General features: G+C 38.0%; 1 protein-coding gene across 1 annotated transcript in view; it reads right to left on the bottom strand.

Moving 5' to 3' along the window:
- The window catches only part of ATP2C1 (ATPase secretory pathway Ca2+ transporting 1), a 67809-nt gene extending 53907 nt beyond the window's left edge, over positions 1–13902 (bottom strand). Inside the window, exon 1 of the mRNA XM_050709167.1 lies at positions 13640–13902. Within this exon, the coding sequence (XP_050565124.1) occupies positions 13640–13747 (108 nt within the window). The 5' untranslated portion in view covers positions 13748–13902. The remainder of the gene's footprint in view (positions 1–13639) is intronic.
- Positions 13903–16035: the final 2133 nt, after the last annotated feature.

Raw genomic sequence — 16035 nt, 5'->3', positions numbered from 1 at the left:
TTTACAGTCCTCAACAGAATACTTACACGACTTGAGTCAGACAGGGGAAGGATAAGGCTGGATCTTCTCATGTACACACTTTTAAAATTGTTTATGTCATTCGTTAAGCCTGCATTGCATATTTTCCTCCCCACACCCTTTCCATCTGCACTGTCCAGTTGACAGCTGATAGGAAGCAATCACCTTGTCTCTGAATAGAGCTCTCCAGAGGAAAATCCATGGTAATTCCAACTAAAGGTTGAATGTTTCATATGTATGTGTGTGTGTGTGTATGTGTATATATTTTTAACATTTTTTTTTAACATATAAAATGTTAAAAACAGTAAAAAGGAAATTATATAGTCCTCACAGAGGAAACAAATACTTATTTCATTTTATACACCTGAGCATGTTAAAATGTTAGAAACGTAGTTACATTTTCAAATTACCTTATCTCAGCCTTGTCTTGATGCTGTGCAATTATGATAATTAAAGAACTTTGGTTTATGGCAATCTTAAATTAGATTTCACTGATTTTTAAAACACCATTAGATTTAAACCTCTTATCCCATCCTTAAATAGTGTTCCTACTAATGTTCTACATTCAGAGTGGAGGTGCAGCACTGTAGCAATTTAAGTTGACATAAAATCGGGCTTGTGCGATTCTCCTTTTGCTGACACCCAATCAGTGCTGGCTCTGGCACTGTCATCTCTTGATAATCCGGTTCAGAAGGACTGATCCAGCAAAAAAGAAAGCCTACCTCAAAAGAGGCATTACTGCTGAACTCTCAGAACTGGTGCAGGAAGAAAATGTACAGCAGTGACAAGGTTACAGGAGCTCCGTCTTTACATCCACATACATGGTTGTGAACACACACTATCAGAGCACTAAAGAAAATTTGGTTTAATCAGGTCTTTCAGGGAAAGACTTGATGCATTCATTTTCTGACCACAGGACTCTACTGTTGTATCTCAAACCTGTGTTTCATCTGTAGTTTTCTTGACACCTTCTATTCCTTCCACATTTTCAACACTCACCTGCCAGTCTCTTCCTTCAACTATGCTATTTTGAAATAGTTGAAAGTATTAATTACGTATTTTCTGTAGAGGTTTTTCCCTCCCTTCATTCAGGGCACAACAAAGCTCTTCAGCTGTTTCTGATTTACCCTGTTTCAAAGTTGGCTACTCCAGTAAAAGCTTCACTGCTAAAGTGTGGGCTTTCAGGACATGTGCTTCTATACTATCTATTTTGGTTTCAGATTTCTTAAGATGATCCTACTCATTTTGTGAAGTAATGAGCAAGTTTCCTGTTGCCTGTAAAAGACAGCCAAGAGATGCATCCAAAGAGATTGTGCTCTGTAATTAGAATATGCTGTGAAGCAAGTTACTATTGGAAATCTTAGCTGAGGCAGGCGACGCATCTTGTCTGCTACAGGACAAATGCACCACACCTCTGCACCACCAGCTGCAGCTACAGCCACATTACAGCCCAAGTATTGCAGAAGATGGAAACAACTGCTCCCTAGTAAGGTAAAGATTACATGTCCTGATGATGGATTATTGCAACTCTTTAAAGGGAAAGAACAACACCCCATTTACTTTTTAAAGATTTCAGTTGCATTATAGTAAGATGCCTGTGGTAGAGAACAAAGGCAATTCAACAATGAAACTATTAAGAGTTAAAATAATCAGTGGTAGTGAAGTAGTTTAGTTTGAATTGATTCCAGGCTAACGTGACCAGAAATTCAGGAATGCTGCATATATTACAGACACAGCCAAGTCTCTCAGCAGTAGGAAATTCTTTTTCAAGGTTATCAGTGGGGGTAAAATGGGGTGAAGGTAATAGTTAGAAAGGAGCTGGCAGTTAGTAAACAGATGTTTACCTACTCATAAGATTTCAGCTCCAGGCAAGAATGAGATAATTTGTTTGATTAAACTGTAAAGAGTAATGTGTCAGACTGCATAATTTTATTCAGACTTGGAGCCAAAAGCTTTATCAAGTGAAAGCATGTGGTAGCATTTCAGGTTGGGAGAAATTCATTATAAACTTTTGTTTTACAGGACAGCTGACATTCTATTTCCCTTTTTGCTTTGAGAACTACTATGTGTGTGTAAATGAAGGTCTAGTCTTCAGAAGAATTTTTTCCTTCCTTCTATCTTAAAAAAACGTGGCCTGAGGTCACATTTTTAAAGCTGATAGTGGTTATTGATAGAAGCAAATATAGCATGCGTCTAGTGAAACCACATGCTCCAGCGTAACCCCCCCCCACCTTAAGGTAACCCCAAATGAAATGAAAGACTAAATCTGTATTCAAATGCATTCTCAAAGAATCCCAACAATTAAGCTGTAGGGTGATGAGTGAAAAGCTGTACACACATGTTATGCAACACTTACAAACTTCAGCATACTTAGTAAAATAGCCGAGTTTAACAAGGCTGTTTTGACCTGGTTCCCTATCCAGCTACAGAAGTGTGTGTTAGGACGCAGAGGTGACAGCAAGTGCTCACAAGTGCTTCTCTACCACTGTTGATGAATATCAAGCTTCAGCACATGGAATATTAAGGGGGAATTGAAAAATAAACACTCATTTCAGGGTAGCACAGAAAGGCTCTTGTCTGGCTTGGAAATAGGTGCTAGAATATTTTCAGCAACATCACCTCCTTTAGGCTAACTGTCATTGAATAATAAATAGATCACACAGATCATTGCATAATAAATAGATCACATACTCCAGTCCTTGCATCGCCAAGGGTTGGATACAGCCCCAGATGAAGTTAGCAGGGGTGGATACAGGAGGGACAAACCCCACAGCTATATCACATAAAGTGCGAGCATATATTCCACCAGCCTGTCGCAATGGGAGGGCTACGAGGGCCCCGAGGTGCCCCTCTCCCTTCCAGTAAATCAGTGAACTGACGTCAGCTGCATTCTGTGCATCTGCAACAAGCCAAGAAGCACCAGAGGGGGATTTAATTTAAAAAGAGTTGAAACTTGTACCATATGCCCTCCTCCCCACCATCTGGCTAGGGGGGACATTTTGTACAAATCCAGCATGCCAACTGCCTATTCAGAAGGAAAAAAAAGTTCCTCTTTCGGTAAAAATATTAGGCAGTTCCCATTCCATCTTTAGGGCCCTCCAACGTAATCCAGATCTATGGAGGAGTCCTGCAGATGCAACCCTATTTATAGGCTTCAGAAACTGGCAATGATAGATCAGGGAAAAGCTTGTTTCCCTGTTTGAAATTCAGCCTAAAGTAAATTATAACCTGATATATTATATATTATGTTTGAAAACTGCTTAGAATCTGTTTGTATCTAAACACATACATGATTTCTATCATATATCTTCCATATTTCATATCATATTTTAGGCCATAAGGTCATATTATTATTATAAGCAGGTATTAAATCACGATTATGAGATCATATTTATCATATCATATTAGATAGAAATGATTTAAATACATGATGCAGGATATTATATTTTATCATACAGATTTATGATTAGGCAAATCAAAGATACATTTATATTTATCATTAGGTTATTTATCATTAGTTTCTGTCTAATCAAGTAGACATCTAGCCATATATCTATGGCTTATTTAATATGCTGTATTGAAAAAAATATATACACATCAAGCTATAACCATTTCTGATTCATTACTCATTGACCTGTGAAAAATCATCAGAGAGAATAAAACAACACAACTCTCATTGGAAGACCCTGAGATTGTAGGAGCAACACAGATAAATTAGAAGTTGCTAATGTATGTATGCAGTGAGCATCAAAATCTTGATTTTGCTACTTTCAAGGCTGCAGAACAGGACTCCCAGAGAATTTTCTGTAGTGGGTATAGATACCAACAAACCACGTTCTTAAGAATTTGTCTTTTATATCTGCTATGATTTTCACTCCAAATTGTTTTCTGGTTTTGACAAGTTATCTTTGATTGTTTACAGCTTCACATCTTCAGTATGTGTATACACTCTGATGCTGTTTTTCACTTCCTGGGACAGATTACAAAGGATTTAAAATAAGCTAACCTTAATGTTTCCAATTTTCACAGTCACAGAATGGTTGAGGTCGGAAGTGAACACTGGAGATCATCTGGTCCAATGTCCCTGCCAACCAGGGTCACGTAGCACAGCTGATAAACAGTTCCTGTTGATAAAGTTTGTTACATCCAAAGCCAAAGCCTTACTGAAATATATGAAGCGAGAACTAGGTTTGAAGAAACTACGCTTTGCAGCAGTTAAGCTATTACATCCTACAGAGTCTAATCAAGACACTTCTAGGGTTGCAGCTTAACAAGTGCAGAACTGTAACAGAGAAACTGAAAAACAGTGAGAAAAAATACAGTCCATTTTTAGAGTTGACAAAACCTTTGAAATTGCATTTTTCTGTGCCATATACATGATGCTTGTGACAAAAGGAAAAATATTGTTTTCTATACACACACACCCCAAGGCCTAGGCCATTTCATTAAAGAAGAAAGCCCATTCTGAACAAAAGAAAAGGTGACTCCATACATTTCTACAGCCATTCACACAGTGGCTTCTGAACCCAAGCAAAACTTTTTAGCAAATATTTGCTAATGAATTCTAGCTTTACTGCAGATATACAAGCTTCTCAAAGCACTTATCTTTAAGCAGAACTAATTTTTGTTAATTGTACATAATTTTGAACCAGCTTAGCCATTTGTGACAGTAATTCTATTCAACCTTTTAAAATGGTTGTGGCATGACACCTTGTCCTTCCATGTAAAATTCGTCCCGCTCAAACAGTGTCTCCTTGGCACACTGTAATTGCTCCAAGTTACTCCGTAGTTGTAGTAACTACGTGAAATTTGTTCAGGTTTAAAAGTTTCCAACACCAATGCCAGCAACTCCAAGTCTATGTAGAGAACTGCTGCAACTGTGTTTTTAGATGTAAGCCCTCATTGAAAATACCACTCATTGCTGTGAAAGGCAACCACTGTTATCACTAATTCCGGTTCCTCCCTTTGTCCTAAGGACTGAGTTCAGCCTGTAGTGGCCTATAACAAGTTTCCTGTGGATGTAAAGCAAAGATCATAAAGAAAGAGGTGTGGCACAGCATGAATACCAGAGAAAGGGTACAACCAAAAGTCCAATTCTTATAATACTGCTGTATTAATAGCATTTGCAGTCCCTGGGCTTTAATATTATATTCTTTAATATTATGTGCTAGGTCCTGGAACTGTGTGATTATATCAAAGATGTTTGCCTATGCTGAAAAAAGTTTCTAATCCTTGTAGCTGCATAGAAAAACTTGAAAGCGTGAACCTTAAAACCTGAAGAATAGAAAGGCCAAATGAAATTCTTCAGAAAAGAAATCAGAATTTGAAAGGCTAAGTCATTTTTGTAATTGTTGGGATTGACAGTGCTGGAATTTGTAGCATTCAAAAGCATTTTCAGCTATTTTTTTTAATGCCTCTTGAGCATTCTATGCTCTAATTTGTTTTAAAATATAGTAAAAATGTGGCTGCTGTAATTCTGTCTGATTTCCTGGAGAGAAGTGTTAACGTACACGTTGTGTGTACTGAGTGCACACGAGCCCAATACATCTTAATTGTAGCACATGTTCAGTACATCTGAGGGTGCTCAGTAGGACAGACTGCAAACATTTTGTAATTGATCTTTGCACATAAGTTGGGCACATCCAGAACTTTTTTAAAATCTGAAAATCCAGCAGGAGGAAGTTTCCAGGAGATTAAGCACATAGTAAAAATAGATGCAGGCCCTGAGATGCGACTGCCTTGTTCTAAGCCATAGGCTACCTCCTGTAAGGCCATAGTTTCTCATTGTCTCTTGTAAGGCAAAAAAAGTCATTGCGATAAGCTAGTTTGGTACGGCACAGCTTAAGAAATTCACTTAAGTCAACAGGAATTACAAGCTTTTGTTTTGTTTGACTGTCTCAGGACTTCAAATGTTGATGGTTTTCTTGTCTTTACATGGCATTAGAAATGCTAACATCAAGGTCCCTTAAATTAAATCTAATGGATCTGTGTTTGGCAGACTCATTCACAGTATGAAAAGGGAGGAAGCAGTGGGATGGGACAGAGGGAATTTTTTAATTAAAAAAAAAAATGTTTCATTTGTACACAAATGTTGCAGTAATGGAATATTTTAGTTTTGAAATCTTTTCTCTTGGCCTTCCATCCTTGTCATATTTTTGCTTAGGTACACTGCTCCATGAGTTACTCAAATAATGCTGTGAAAGTCCACCTTAGTCTCTCTTTAAGCTTGATACTGCGCAACTTATTCTGTTAAGATTTTTCATTTTACTAGATTACAGAAGTGGCAGCCAACCTGCTCCACATTCCCTTCAACCCTAATCGATAGTTGTAATCAATGGCCATCCAGTCATGATACTGACCTGAAGTGAAGAACCTGACAATATCTGATTGAGATGATATCTGTCAGTGTCACTAAACAGTACCTAAGTGAGAAATAATATTTCAGGAAGTGTAATACAATGCCATTTTAAATGTCAGTAAGGCAAGAATTATTCAGCGGACCATTTTGGACAGCCATAAGGTTGGACTCCAAAAAATAATTCAGAATGCCTACAAGCAGTGATAACTTAGATTAATCTGTTTTCTCATCTTTTTAAAATAAGAATTTGAATAGTGTAAACCATTAGTCAAAAGCTGCTGCCCATAAACAGCCAGATAAATTCTTCAAGATGCTAAGAAACAATAGCTTCTCTTCAGTTCTGTCAGAAAGGCAGAAGGTCAGCATCTTAAGGTTATGGTCCTTATTCAGCTTAGTGCTTCCTTCAGCTGGTTTGTATTAGTTGCTGTTTTCTTATGACAATACCAAAACTTGCTCATCTTCAAGTTTGTGTGTATCGCCATAGGTAGACATACCATATGCTACTGAGTAGTCATGTGTCTGATACAAAGTGGTGGAGGTCCAGTTTATATTTCAACTTTTTATATATGAGATGGTAATTCAGCAGACTTTTATCTGAAGGGGCAAAACATCCAACTTTCAATACCAGTAAGTATAATTCAAGAAGAAAATCTACTTCAGGGAAAAAAGAAAAATCTCCACATCCCTGCAAATCTTCGTACAATCCTGATGGGACTTTCTACTCAACTACAGTAGCAAGTGTAGCATACAGAAATCCACATTTGCTCTCATTTGACTTCTGAGGTAGGCCCTGAAATATTGATCCAAAATGGGTTTAGAACATGACTTAGAAGACCATTAGAAGATACAGAAAGTTTCCAATGATTTCCAAATAAGTTTGTGAACTGCAAGGAACTGTTAGGACACAAGAATTGTTTTAATATTTTATGCTTAGCACACTCATGTCAAACAACACAATACCCATCAGCCCCAGAGAATCAGGAAATATTTCTTGATTCTGGATGTACCACCTCAGGGATACACCGCAGTCAGTTAGCACTTTTTATGCCTCAGAACAACGAAGAATAGAAACTAGGGAAAATGCTTCATTTGAGAAATGAGTCAAGCCCCTGTTTAACTACAAAAAATCTTTAGCACCTTAGTCATGCAAAGCCAGCAACACTTTTAACATCATCTAAAATTTAACATATCCATAGTTTTTAACTACTAATAAGTATACCACTATTAATTAGATTTAACTTGACATTTCTAATGCCATTATAGCGCAGTTTTCGTTAACAGCTATATTGGTTTCTTTGTTGTCCTAACAGAGAAGTACTATGTCATCTGTAATACCTGCTTAATCCACAGAGTGCTTATACTGGAAAGTTGAAGCAGCTGCACTAAATATATATCTAGACACAGAAATCTTTAGAAAGGAATCACAAAACCAGACTACAGGTAACCCCCCCTCCCCCCCCCCCAATTTTTGGTTTGTTTTTTGAAAGAAAAAAAAAAAAGTAACTTACTTGGACTACCACAACCAGTGCTAGCAAAAGTACAAGCATTATCACTGTTTCAACACTGGCAAGAATACATCTCCTGTATACATTAAAAGATAGTGTAAATGGAAAAGCTTTTGGACTTTCACCCACATCATTTCCAGCTAGAGGTTAACTTGTGTGTGATGGGAGGTACTGTTAATCCCAGAGCAGAGATCAAGTGCCAGCTACATCAGCACAAGTTGCTAGAAGATCCTTACACTGGGTAACATGTCCTGTTTGGGCCCTTTAGCCGCATCCGCAGTATCTCATCTACAGGCTGACTAGATGTCTGAAATCTTTCCCACTTGGAAAGCTGATTCTTGCAAAAGTCTTGGATTGTCACTTAAGGACGTGAAACATGTCCTTTAAAATGCCTGTAGTCCTATCATTTCAGTAGCTATGTGTCAAATGTGTATGCCAGATTCAGTTACACTAATGTTGCTTGGCATATAATAACTACATTGAGACACAAAATCCAACAGTGCATTTTGATTCAATTAAAGCAGATTTTAAAGCTCTAAGGAATTATTTCTGTTATCCATGGTGACTGTATATGTAACAACTTCTGTCTGTGAACTGTGCACATGCACACACCACTATTTAACCTATATCGCACCATTTTTAAAAGCACTTCTAACCAAAATTTCAGGGTATGGACTGACAACAGTTAAACTGGACTTGTTGGAACTAGATGATCTTTAATGTCCCTTTCAACCCAAGCCATTCTATGAAATTATTCCAAACGTTAACTGTTTGAAATGTGCACTTCAGTTCCTATTTGCATGTAGACTGCATGCTTTTTTCTACTCAATTAAAGACCCATCCTTCGTGATCATTATCTTCATTTACTTCAAGATAAGATTATGACTGTACAACTGGGAAGAGTTGTCATTTTTGAGGAAACAAAAGGTAAAGTGAAAGAACAATAGGCACACAAACAAACATCTGATAAGCTCTGTTAGGAGCAGGTCCTCACAGGAGGAACCTTACTCTGTGTTCATACTCAGACCTTAGAGCAACTTACAAATCCTGCCCGGTCACAGAACAGTGATCTGAAGGAAAGAGTCTGATGCAAATCAACATAGGTGCTATTATGCAAGACTAATAACACTAATTTAGAAAGCAGTGATTGAACCGAAAGCAGTGAATTTGAGAAAGATAAGTATGTTTTTACAGGAGGGAATAGCTCTCCCATGAGAGCTAGGGTGTATCTGGCGGCCACTTGTTGATTGACTTGTTCACTGACTAAGCTGCAGCAGGGAATCAACCACCACCACAGCTGAGAAAATCCATGACTTATATATGTGTTCTCCAGAGTAGGTGGTGTTGCTTCATTTTTTGTGTTTTAATATCCGACAAGGTGCCAACCCTGACAGGGGCTTTTCCTGTGAGTGAAGTATTCATGATCATTCTCCCTTCTCCCTTAAATGGTCTCTTTGATGTGATGCTGCTATTAGCAGCAATTTTAATGGGATGCCTCCCATCTTACCGGCCTTATTTTTGTGAAGTGTGTAGTATTTCACATCTTTGAGACTCCTCTGCCCATGAGTTCCACAGTTATTAGGGGAGAGGGACAGATACAGCTCACTTCCTTCAGAAGGGGTTCTGCCAAAGCAGCTGTTGCAGTTAATTGCTGAAGACAGACACACTCTCAATGCCAAGCACAATGTACAAATTACACCATGCTGCCTCAGTTCTGGACTCTCAGAACTCATTCTGTGTTCTCCCCCAAGGATCAAACCCCATCTGTTAACGCTCATGTACAGAAGCAGCAGCTCATTGATCATATCACTCTTATGCATGAACTATTAGCTAGAGAAATCATTTTAGCATTCAATTTGGGGCTGGTGTGGAGCTTAAAAATAATGCTGAAGAAGTGTTGGTTGATGAGGCTGTAAGAGGTGTCTACCTACTGGTAGGTTTCAGCACGGAAGCTGGTATTTTCTTCACACAAAATGGTGGTTCTTCCCTTTTATTAAAGTTAGTCAGATGTCCTTTGGAAGCTGATCATAGAGGGGAAAAAAAGGTCTTGTGATTTCTTTCACAAAAAAGTTTTGTCTGGGTCCAACTGGCATTTTCAACAGGAAGTATAAATTTTACTGCCATGGTTTGGCAAGAGGTAACCTTAGAATACTCTTAAAAACTCATTTTCTCAGATGCTAATTCATGTATACTCAAACTAGCAACAGAGGCAAAATTTATTTTTTGCTTTGCCAAAAGAATTGAAAAATCATTTCTTCAAGGAAAGGACATAACCCTCCCAGCACATACACAATTAAACAAACCACATATATGCTTTCCATTGTATTTTATGTGAGCAGAGAGGTCTCTTAAACACCTTGAAGTAATACATTTTATGTTTGACAAGAAAATAACTGGCATGTTTATGGCTATTCTACAGCTTTATCAGCAGGAACAAAGTTTTCTGATTTATCTACTCAGAAATGGGGTTCACTGAGATTAGTTTGCCATGTCATTAAAATCACAAACCATTGAACAGTCACTGAGGAAAACTCATTTCCAGGGCTATTTGGCTGCTGTTTTAGGATTGCTTGCAGACACTTCCAAGGCTAAAATTCACAGGACTTTGGAATTCTTTTTTTTTTTTTCCCCTCCCCTTGAATGAAGCAGGAACCATGTCAAAATATACACTATAATTTTAGCCTTCTCTCCAGTGTCTTCCTTTCTATATCTTCTAAGTTCCTTCATTACCATTTGTATTTGGAGCTTATTTTTAAGGGGAAAAAAAATCTATTTCATCTGTCAGTGACAGTTTCATATGCTAGGACATTGTTTCATATGTTTATTCCCTTACTCAGGCTGAATTAATATTAAATACCTCATACCTCACAAGAACTTAATGATAATCATTTTTATGGAAAAATTCAGTGTATAGAATTATGTAAGAATTAATCTGTTTTTAAAAAAATACCTACTCCCATAAGAAATAACTATACAGGTCTAGATAAAAAGCCTCATTTAACCAGAATTACCTCCTAAATTCAACTATGCTATTAAGATGTCACTTGCTATCAAAGAAACTCTACCATATAGCCATATGGTGTATATATAGATGTAGCTATATATATATGGTATAGCCACATCCCCATACCATTTCTATAAAGCTTGTCAAGAAGCTTTCAGAATTTTATGCTCTACAAGACTCCAAATTGAGTTGAAAGTAGGAGAGAAAACATTAAAGATCATAAATAAAGTACATTATTGCATCATACCAACACTCCATGAAGTCCATGCTCCTGGGCCTGATATGGTCAGTAATGAATGTTTTGAGAAGGTGAGCCAAGACAGGAGACAATGATTTAATGCACTGCCAGTATGGAAATAGTATCCCTGAACCATAGATTACTGTATATCCCGAAGCAAGCAAGTTTATCCTTATTAGTATAAGTCTGGATGTTCTTATCTATGTGCATGTCCTTCTTATAATCTGCTTATCTCTTGGACTTTATGAGATTCTGGGGCAATTTCCAGAATCTATCATTTCTGAACAATACATATTTATTTCACAGCTTTAGTATTTGCTAAAATGTTTGATGTCCAATGCTCTTACTGACAACCAATCAACGTCCCTAAAGTTTATTAACAACCAGTACACAGGATTTTTAGTTCTGTCTAGTTTCCAGACTAAAATGCAACTTATTAAAGCAAGCATGCAAAACTGACCTGAGATTGAAAACATTACATATATGTTTGTCATTATATTTCACTTGATGTTTGATCAGTAGACGAGTCTCCTAGGATGCATATATTTTCTGGAAATCACAGCAGTTATTCAGCAAGCTTCATGATATTCACTGCATAATATCAGGAAATGCAAGAAGAATGAATAGTAATATCACATTCAGTCCATTTTATATTGATAAAGCTTTGTGTTTAATAATCACGTGGATGCTTGTTCTGATTAAATGGATTTCCTCCAGCAGTTTGGAGCTGCAGTGCCAGAAGCACATTGCACTGAAGGTACTCTCACCCTTACATGAATGGAACTATTAAATTTAGTGTCAAGTTACGGATTGCTCTCTAAACCATTTGATCCCACCTGTGAATGTTCAGGTTATAACTCATCTGTGTGCCCTCCAAAGTTCAGCTGTCAGGACAAGCCTTTGAACAACGCAAAGTTATTAGCCAGCTAGCCCCATATACATCCTCCACTTGTGATTTTAACTTCATGTCTGTACAAGCATCTCACAAAGCTATCAGAACAGTACATGAAAACAGCACAATTAACACGGACCCATCGGCTTTCTTGAGCTCGAGACCAGTAATGGGTGAATATTAAGAATAACAGCAACAAAGAAAAATCAAAGAAAAAGCACGTAGTCATCTACTGATAATATTTATTGAAAGGCATTGGGCCAATATTAAGCAAACAATCCAAAGGATTTACCCAGCTAGATAAAAGAGTATGATCCTCAGAAATAAAGGCTTATTCAGAACACCACACAGGGAAACCTGCTGAGCTCAACTGCACTTCCCACCCCAAAAGTTTGTAGAGTGAAAGAAGCTAATGTTAGTATTTGGTGAATAGCACCTATGCCAACATGGGACAGACCCAAGGAGAATGAATACAATGTTTCTTCAAGTATGCAATGTTTGAGCTGTTAGCCATTGCAAAAACATTAGGAGCAAGAAAGAAAATAATGAATGTTAGTGTACCAAAATAAAACAAAACAAAATTCCAAAATATATCATTTTAAAGGAATGTGCTTTTCTATTTTTTGTCTGTTGACCTCTTATCTAGAGAAGTACGCTGTTCAACATCATTTAGCGCACAAAGAAGGAAAAATGTTCAACTGTTTCAAAGGAATGCACAATTTCAGCTCTTGTTGTAGGTTTCTTATGAATGTTAACCACATAGCTTAATACCGAGCACATATTGGATGAAAGAACAGTAAATCATCCGAGGTGGCCCTGTTGTAGCTTCACCCCTTCTCCCCCATGCTAAATCACTTGCACTTCCTTGTGGAACAGCAGCAGCTTCACATAATTCAGTTCCCTTCAGAATATTAATATTGGATTTAAGTCAAGAAATCATGATCTATCACAAAGATCTAAGAAACTAAATTACAAGCCGAGCTACCAAGAATTCAACCTTGTACTTAACACAGATATAATGTAACAAAGAGCCCAAATGCTGACCAGTCCCTACACCTCATCCCAGAGGAATCAGCATTGCTGAAGAGAGTCAAAGCCCTTATAGCACTGAGAGAACAGCAGAATACGACATTTATGGCTGGCATAAAAGTTATAAGAGAGGAAGTCTGTTTTATTCTGTAGAAATATTTAGGAATTCACTTTCTCAAATGTATCTCCCTTAGTGTAACAAGCAGATTCAAGCCTCCCCAAAGGAATAGCAAGTGTAACAGTTTCTTCAGCCAAGGATGATGGAGATGAATGATTCAAGATGAACTGGCATTACACTGAAAATGCCTCATGACAGCAGTGAAATATGGATTTTTCTGATTCTCAATAGACAGGTAATGACTAAACTTTATGATTTCAAACCCCAATTGCTTTGTCTCTCATAATTACCTCAGAGTCAAAAATTATTTGTTCTCAGGGCCAATTTTCCTCAAAGAGCCCTTATAAAAACATAAACTTAGCCATTATTCCAAGATACTGACATTTAGAAAACAGCGCAGCTAAACTTCTCATTCTCTCCCTTTAAAACATAGCTAGGTCACCCACAAGGTTACTATTTTTTGTATTATTATTTTACCTTTTCTTGAATCCTCTTGTCTTTCACTGTCAATACAAGTTTCCAAATTACATGGATAGGAATCTTTATGAAATTGAAGAAGAAAGATTTATGCAGTGGATTATCCATAATTTAAGCAATTTCTGTTGCTGCACAGCTAAAGACGCTTTCACATCTGGAATCTGAGACCTCAATGAATGCTTTCTCCCTCTTCCCAAAAAAAGGTAGTCTTCAAGTGTTGCACAATCCTTTTCTGCAGAGCAACCAGTGAAAAAAAGAACATCAAATGCAGAGCCTAAAACAAATGACCAGTGTTAAAATGTGCGCTGGAAGAATTGAGGGGAAGTTCTACCAAATGCAAATCATTTCCCTGACAGCATGCTCTAAGAGTCCTACTTCTGATAAGACTATTCTGCTGCAAAACAGAATGGTAGTAACTAGGTCCTGATTTTTCCTCCCCTTCTTTCTACAAAGAATAAATCCTAACGCCTCTTAAAGCTTGTTCAGCTGCAGTTAAGCTGTTAGGAAACTGCTGTTCCTAGCATACTCCCCTCCTTTGCCCCCCCAGCTGTATTTCACCAACTGCACTGTCTGATTTCACTTTTGTTTGCACACAGTCCTGTTATGTGGATTTCAGCCAGATTAATGCATTCTTTCATTCTCCACTTCCTAAACTGGAACTGCAAGGCACCAGTCACAGGGCATAACAACGTAAGCTTATATAAAGCTTAGCTTGCAATTGGAGCCTTTGCCTTAAATCATACCTGCAAGCTCATTTCCTTTCGAGTCATTATATTTCCTTCTTTGAGCCCTTCTCTACTTTTCACCTTTGATCAGCAGACAAGAATTAGTGTTTACCTGGATTTTGTAGTGGATGTAAAAGCAGCAGAGCACATTTTCATCAGTTATTATCCTAAATTCTTGACTTTACAGTTAGGGAAGGGTTTTTTTCTTTTCCTTTTTTTCCTCTTCTTCTTTTCTCTTTGTCATCATTGATCTTTTAAGCAGAGGTGTCCCAGAGAGAAGCCAGGTTCTTATTACAGCCTGGCAATTCAGTTCTCACAACTCCGCAGCCATTGGAGATTAACTCAAAGTCCTTAAGTCTTTACTAAGGTTACTTCTGTCTACAGTAAATTATTTAGAGCTTGGCTAATACTGTAGAATTTATCCTGAAGCTATTAAATACAGATGCCAAAGACTAACCAGTCAGAGATATGTTATGGGCCTCCTGTACATCAGCGTCCGTGGGAGGCAAAATAAACCATTTCTTTACTTTGTCAGCATAGTTTCTGGAAAGCAATCCATGTGGTAAGGAAATATTACTGCTTTGCAGGATTCTTCTCCCACTCATCCCTTCTAGCTTTGCACAGCTAAGGAAAAAAAAAATCTCTCAATGGATCCAGGAAAGGATCCGAAACAGATTTTCATGTTTGTTTTCAGTGTTAGCTCATCCCACACTACTTGCACATACCCTTCCCTTTAGGTTTGGAGGCTTGACACAAGCAACCATTCCGACATTTCACGCTTGGAAACTTGCCTTCAGCAAATCCATTTTATGTTCATAAATGACTGTTTGGCTGCTTACACTTCAGCCCATCTGTTTGGATGGCACAAGGCCCGCTTACAAGGTGAACTTCCAGTTTCACTACTCTTCACATCCTGTGATGCAAACCAATTTTGTGCACACTGTACAGTTCGCCTGCCCTCACATTGGTACAAGGCCCTGCTGCATCAGAAACACTGCTTCTGTGCTTTTATCAAATTTGTTGGCATTTGTGTAGCTCTGACCACCTGAACAGCAGAGGAAGAAATCTGTATTTGTCAGCACTGAAAGTTGCCAAGTACACTTGTTGCTGTGAAGCCAAGGAAATATTACGAAGCTGAGCAACACATCATAGCATGAGAATTTTAATTGCAAGCACTCTGCAAAGCCAGGATCATCACGAGTAGAAGGACAAGAACAGTAAAACTGAAGACACAAACCACAGACAGAGGAGCCAAGCAGGTGAAAGCGTAAAGCTCTGCTTTGTTGTAACAGTTCTTTCAAAGTGGACAAGCACTAGGACATAATGGTTTTGCATTACATCTAGCTTGTACCTAAGATCAATGTTATGTTTTATGCCATTCACTGAAAAATCAGATGAGGCTGAAGACACATCTTGTGAAGTTCTGAAGTACATGACCAAGCTCTTCCAGAGGAAGAGGCTGCTTGCCAGTAGGCTTGTTTCAGGCTCTGCTAACATCCGTGCTTCAGCAGCCACGTGTACACCCACCTCTTGCACGCTGCATGTGGGTATTTACTGAGCACAAAGGGAGACATCTGCAGTAATCCAGATGGCTAGAGCCTTGAAAGCGTAGGAGGACATCATCTGGTTGCTACGTAAGTTTGCCTTGGCCAGTAGCAGAGTTCTACATTT

Source organism: Cygnus atratus, chromosome 2 (assembly GCF_013377495.2).
Source record: "Cygnus atratus isolate AKBS03 ecotype Queensland, Australia chromosome 2, CAtr_DNAZoo_HiC_assembly, whole genome shotgun sequence".
Taxonomy (NCBI): Eukaryota; Metazoa; Chordata; class Aves; order Anseriformes; family Anatidae; genus Cygnus; species Cygnus atratus.
This window is presented reverse-complemented; position numbering and strand designations above follow the sequence as displayed.